Source organism: Orycteropus afer, unplaced genomic scaffold, assembly GCF_000298275.1.
Source record: "Orycteropus afer afer isolate SDZICR_OR568_19922 unplaced genomic scaffold, OryAfe1.0 scaffold00012, whole genome shotgun sequence".
NCBI classification, from domain to species: domain Eukaryota; kingdom Metazoa; phylum Chordata; class Mammalia; order Tubulidentata; family Orycteropodidae; genus Orycteropus; species Orycteropus afer.
The window spans coordinates 18,925,148-18,930,861 of record NW_006921599.1 but is presented as its reverse complement, the minus strand read 5'-3'; the positions used below and the strand labels follow the sequence as shown (position 1 = coordinate 18,930,861).

The window sequence follows — 5,714 nt, the reverse complement described above, 5'->3', positions numbered from 1 at the left end:
TCCCCTTGGGCAGACCGGCCGCTTAGAACTCAGTCATGTGATCCATCATGGGAACCACCACTCACAACTGGAGTCCAGCCAAGTTGACACATCTTCAACTATCACACCGTCTGAAAAGGCTTCCTAAAACTTTCTGCTCTCTGCCCATGTATGCTCAGGTGTTTGATCACTCTTCGTACAGAATCATTTATGACTAAGCCTCTTTTCTGCTTGCTGGCAATTCAAGCCCATTTCCTTGACTCACAGAATGCCAATGGTTATTCCTTTCTGATGGGAAATTACTGTTATATGGCAACTCCATGCACAACAGAATGAAATGTTCCCCAGTCCAGCACCATCTTCTTGAATTTGGCATGTTTTAATCTAGTGTTGCAGCCACTGTGCCAGTTCATCTCACTAAGAATTTCCCTCACCCTTGCTGGCCCTCCACTTTGGTGGGAAAATGCCACACTGTAATGTTATCCATTTCTCCTATGTTTTGAGTAATAAAACTGGCTATTCTTTGTTGTTGATAGAATTTGCTAGTAAAAGTTTTCTTCCATTCTGGAGATGCCAAGTATTCAAATGTTAGAAGTCTGCATATTCTGCATCTTAATTAAGCGTATATTTCCATAACCAGAATAGAGCCAAGAGATTACAACTCTTTCTAGCAAACAATGCCAAAGAAGTTATTATAACAACTTTGTTCTTAACTGCCCTTGTTGAAATTGTTTTCCTTATATACCTAAGTCTTCTGAATGGTTACACTGATTGTTTTCCCCATTTGCAGGGAGCTGTAATTCACAAGTTGTGCATCACCTTGCTATCTCTTCTTTTGTTTCTGACACTCACGAGGAACTTCCCTGTTACCTGCCTTGTTGATGACTGGTTCATCCATAAAGCACACTTCCTGACTCGACTCTGCTACTTATATGTTGTCATGCAGGCCTCAAAGCCCAAATATTACTTTGCATGGACATTAGGTAAGTTTGATGGGGTGGTCCTAAATTAATTAAGGGAAGAATAATACTCTTGGGATGGCTTAGCCAGGACAACATCTTGGATCCCCTAATCAAACAAGGAAATCCAATGCATGATGGAAATCAGTTAAGCTTAGTGTCATTTCTTACTTTACAGTGTGGCACTCCTGTTTCACCCTCCATGAACTCAATTATCCATGATAAGGAGATGAGCAATCTTGGCCGTTATCTAAACCCGATGTTATTAACAGATGTCTGTCTTGGAAACCTCTGCTTCCACCAATCATGGCCATTTAGTGCAGTGGAAAATTAGGGGGAAATTCCGGAATGTTTTGGTTTTCTTGTCCTTTTTTTTCTCTACATAATACAGGATACATATTGAATTAATTTTATCAGCACACATAGTAATTTAGATTTACCCTTCTTTATGTTAAACTTTGTCATGGAAGCTGATTTTAAGTGATTTTGATTTTTTAAGGTGGAAAGTTCAACTTCATTTGGTTTTTATCACAATTTTTCTTCACTTACGGGGTAACTTGGTCACTATTAAGCTTTTATCTTCTTTCTTTCATACAATTTCTACCTTGAGATGTTTAAAGCTTTGCTAAAGTGAGCAATAAACCCTTCTGTTTAAATATCAAGAATGGTAAAGGATTTTGATATGGCCCAGTGGCTGTACATATTTCACATTTGGAAAACTTTCAGGAATGGGAGTTTAACATCTTAGCTGAAATGGCCTGGTGCTTGATGTCAAAGGGCAGTGGTTTGGTTTATTAAGTCAAATAGATATTAAACTTGGTTCCTGGTGTTTAGCCCACTTCCCACAAATGAGAGCATAGTACTCAGTTGATCGAATTATTCTTCTCTGAGTTCATGCTCCAAGTTTAAGGCCCAAAATTAAAGTTTGCAGCTACCAAATTATTTTTTAAGGACCAAAATATTCACAGACAAGTTTAGTCCAATGCACTATTTTTGTATCACTTACCTGACTTGAGTTTTTCTAAAATTTGCAGTGTGGGAAATGTTGCTTCCAATCACATTCAGTTCAATTTAAGGAGTTTTTATTGAATACCAGGTCTGTGCTGTGCAGAATTCAAAGATAAATAAAACATCACCTCTATCCCCATGAATGTTACACTCTATGGGCACACAGACATGTAAACCAACCAAAATATTCTGGAAGAGCTGTCTTAGTGGTAGGAAGACAAAGGAAGTGAAGAAGGTGAATTGGTCAATAGAGAAGACTTCAGAAGTCTCCTTTTATCTTACTCCTTTTTCTGAAGTTGTTCTAGTGTTTAAAAATGATTTCTTTATAGGTGGGGATTATTCCTACTGTAGTTGGAACCCCACTCAGAACACTGGGCTTATTTTTTTCCCTGTGAAATAGTTAACATTTTTGCTGTGCTCTAATGTGAGTGTGTTTGCGTGTGTGTGCCTGTGTTGTGTGTCTTTGTGTTTATGAGAAGGAGAAAGAGAGAATATCTTACTTCCTTTTATTACCTTCTACTTCTTCACTTAACCCTCCTTTTTCTCTTCCCCTCTTCCTACCCTTCCCACCCCCATGTTCTGTATCCCAGGGCTTAAGGGCTGACTTCCGGACTAAATCAGCTCCTGGTTTCAGGAGGAAAGAAAGGCCATTCCATGGCCACATAGGGAAAGTCTGACGTGAGGTGGGTTGTGATGGTGGGGATCTGGGTGGCGAGGGGGTGGCAGGGAACAGGGGATGCATGGGATCATTCTGTGCGTTTGTGGAAGTATCTCAGGTAGTTGGAATAGGGAAGTAACCCTTTCTGTGCCCTGCTTTCTCTGTGGAGTTAGCGCTTGTCTTTTCTTCCCCTTGATCTTCTTTTGGTGGCTTCAGTAGCAACACTTCATTAATTTGTATGCCCTCAATTTGAAGTTTGTTACAGCTTAGATTGCATGGACTGGTCTGAAATTAACCTTTGTATTATTTATGAATAACGATTCAGTGAATAGTATAGCAGGGACTCTTTAAACTGCTTAACCGAATAATTGTTTTATCCAGCTCTTTAAAACACCATTTACATATAATTGATGTACTAATTACACACAGTTATAAATTTAATCCTTAAAGTAGGCCTCTTGATGAATCTCAGCTGAGCAGTGCTCTGTTAGCTTGCTTCTAGTTACTGTTTATATTGAAATAATAAAACTATTTTCTTTAGACTTATTATTACAATTCTGGTTGTTTCCCCCTACGAATTAGTACTAATTGGTATTCCTGGGTGGTACAAATGGTTAAGTGCTGGCCTAGTAACTGAAAGGTTGGTGGTTCAAATCCACACCTTAAAAGAAAAGCTTGGTGATCTACTTAAGTAAGATCAGCCATTGAAAACCCTATGGAGAACCCCTGAAACTATTGCCTTAAGATGATCCTTAAACTTTAAATCAAAAATATCCCCTGAAGTCTTCTTAAAACCAAATAATTGTTTAACTTGACTAGTACAGAATGTCTGCCTTGGGCATTGTGCTTTTTTAAGATCTATCCATGTGGGATCAAGTTGACAACAGCAACGTGCAGTGCAGTGAGTTACTTAATAAGGCCCTTCTAGCAATAGTCTTTGTAACTCCCATCAAATGACTGGGCTATGTAAATAGAAGGTGCTTGTGACCCACCAAGGGGATTGGGTAGCTTGCTAATAATGTAAATAAGGGACATGGTACCCTTGTGGGTATGGGACCATGCAAATAAGGAGCATGGAACCCTAGTAAGGGGATTGGTCAGTTTTAACATTCCACTAAGCTTAAAATGAGCCATCCCATCTAATAGAGCCTGGTGAAACACCAGAGACAATAGATAGGCATATAGGATGAACATTTACACCAGGTAGATATACTCCTTAGACCGTTTGATCATGAGAGAACAGAAGGGTAGAATTTGCACAGGGAGATAGATACTCGGGGTAGGAATGCATAGGAAAGAAAGACACAGGGAAGAGATAACTACAAGGAGAAAGTGAGAAAAGAGCTGTTACATTGTGGGGTTTGTAGTCAATGTAATGAAACAAAATGTATAGAACTGCTGTATGGAAAATGAATTTGCTCTGTAAACTTTCATCCAAATCACAATAAAAATTAAAAAAAAAAAAAAAAATGAAGAAGAGTCATCTCAGAGGTGGAAGCAAGTACCTGACCACCACCAAGAAGAAAAACTGAGAGCTGAGTCTGTCCATCAATTGGACCCATGGTCTCTGACTGGAAATCTGTTAGATATTGGAGACAGAAAGCTGTAACACTGGTGACAGTGAGACGCAACAGAAGAGATATGGCTGCAGTAGAGGCAGCAGAACCAAGAGTCAGCATGAGGCAGTGTGATGGGCTTCTGGACCCACTGATGTAGAGAGCTGAATGCCTTCAGGCAGGAGGCTTTCTCAGGGAGTGGGGTACCTCCAGGCACTTGGTGGAGCTAGGTTTTTTTTGACCCATAGAGCTAAAGCTAAGTGACTTTGGGCTAGGCTTACTGCCAGATTAGAAGACTTACTTGCAAAAAAAAAAAAGCATTGTAACACTTGCTTGAGCAGGACAGATGTCAAGGAGCTACAAGCACTGCTGAAAAGAGGCTGTCCTGATTGAAGAACTGTATCCTGAGTCATTTCTGATCCTGAGTTGTAGCTTGCTACTTCCCTAATAAACCCTGTATTCTTGAGTATTGTCTATGAGTTCTGTGTAGACATTGCAAGGAATTATTGAACCCAGCAGAGAAGTAGAGAGTGCTTTGTGAGCAATGGTTGGTGTCAGAATTGGTAAAAAGGTTGAAGGCTGATGGCTTGTCTGACCTCTGCCTCATAGGAATCAGCCTTGGGCTGTTGATGCAGGTAATGATTCTTTCTCCTCCTTGTGAAGTTAGAGGAGGTCAGACACCTTCCCCATACCATTTTCACACAACTCAAAAGATAGATAGGAATCATAAAGCGCAATGAATTTATGTTATAGGGGAGGAACTACTCAGAAAAAGAGTAAGAATGGTTGCACAACTTGAAGAATGTAATCAGTGGTACTGAATTGTACATGTAGAAACTTGAGTTGGTGTGCATTTTTGCTGTGTATATTCTCAACAAACACAAAAATAAAATTATTAAAATAATGAAAAAAGAAAGGCAGTTCTACTCTGACATGGGCTCACCCTGAGTCATAGTCAACTCAGTGGGAACTAATTAATTAGTACTAATCAGTGAGAGTCAACTTTAGCAGGCTTAGGATCACAACCTACAAAATAGGGATGTCCAAATTGATTTATCTGACAAATAGGAGATCAGAGCCATGCACAATAGAAGTAAAGCTGATTTTGGATTGATGAACTTAGAGCCTCTAGCTGCTTTGAGGCAAAAGCACAGGTTGGTCAGAGGACCACAGAATGTACTAAGGGGAGCAATGCATTCTAGCATCATCTAAATGTAGAAATTCTGAGAGTATAAACGCTCCCATTGTTAATCCATCACTGTTTCTCTGTCAAAGTGACTCATAGTCACCCAGGTTGTGGAGTTAGAGTTCCACTATTCATATTCTGACTTTGTTTACCACTTATGTGATTAATGTTAACATCTCTAAGCCTCAGTCCCCTTAGTAGCAAGATAGGGGTAATGATGATAGTAACAGCTAGCATTTCTTTAGTGTTGACTTGGCCTGTTGTTGTTGTTGTTATTTTGCTGTCGAGTCGGCCCCGACTCATAGCGACCCCTCCTTGGGTTTCCGAGGCAGTATCACTACAGAAGTAGGATTGCCCAACCTTCCTTC

General features: G+C 39.8%; 1 protein-coding gene across 1 annotated transcript in view; it reads left to right on the top strand.

The window, feature by feature from the left end:
- MBOAT1 (membrane bound O-acyltransferase domain containing 1) overlaps nt 1-5,714 on the top strand; it is a 246,270-nt gene that overhangs the window by 222,267 nt on the left and 18,289 nt on the right. The window contains exon 8 of the mRNA XM_007952384.2: nt 770-962. Within this exon, the coding sequence (XP_007950575.2) occupies nt 770-962 (193 nt within the window). The remainder of the gene's footprint in view (nt 1-769; nt 963-5,714) is intronic.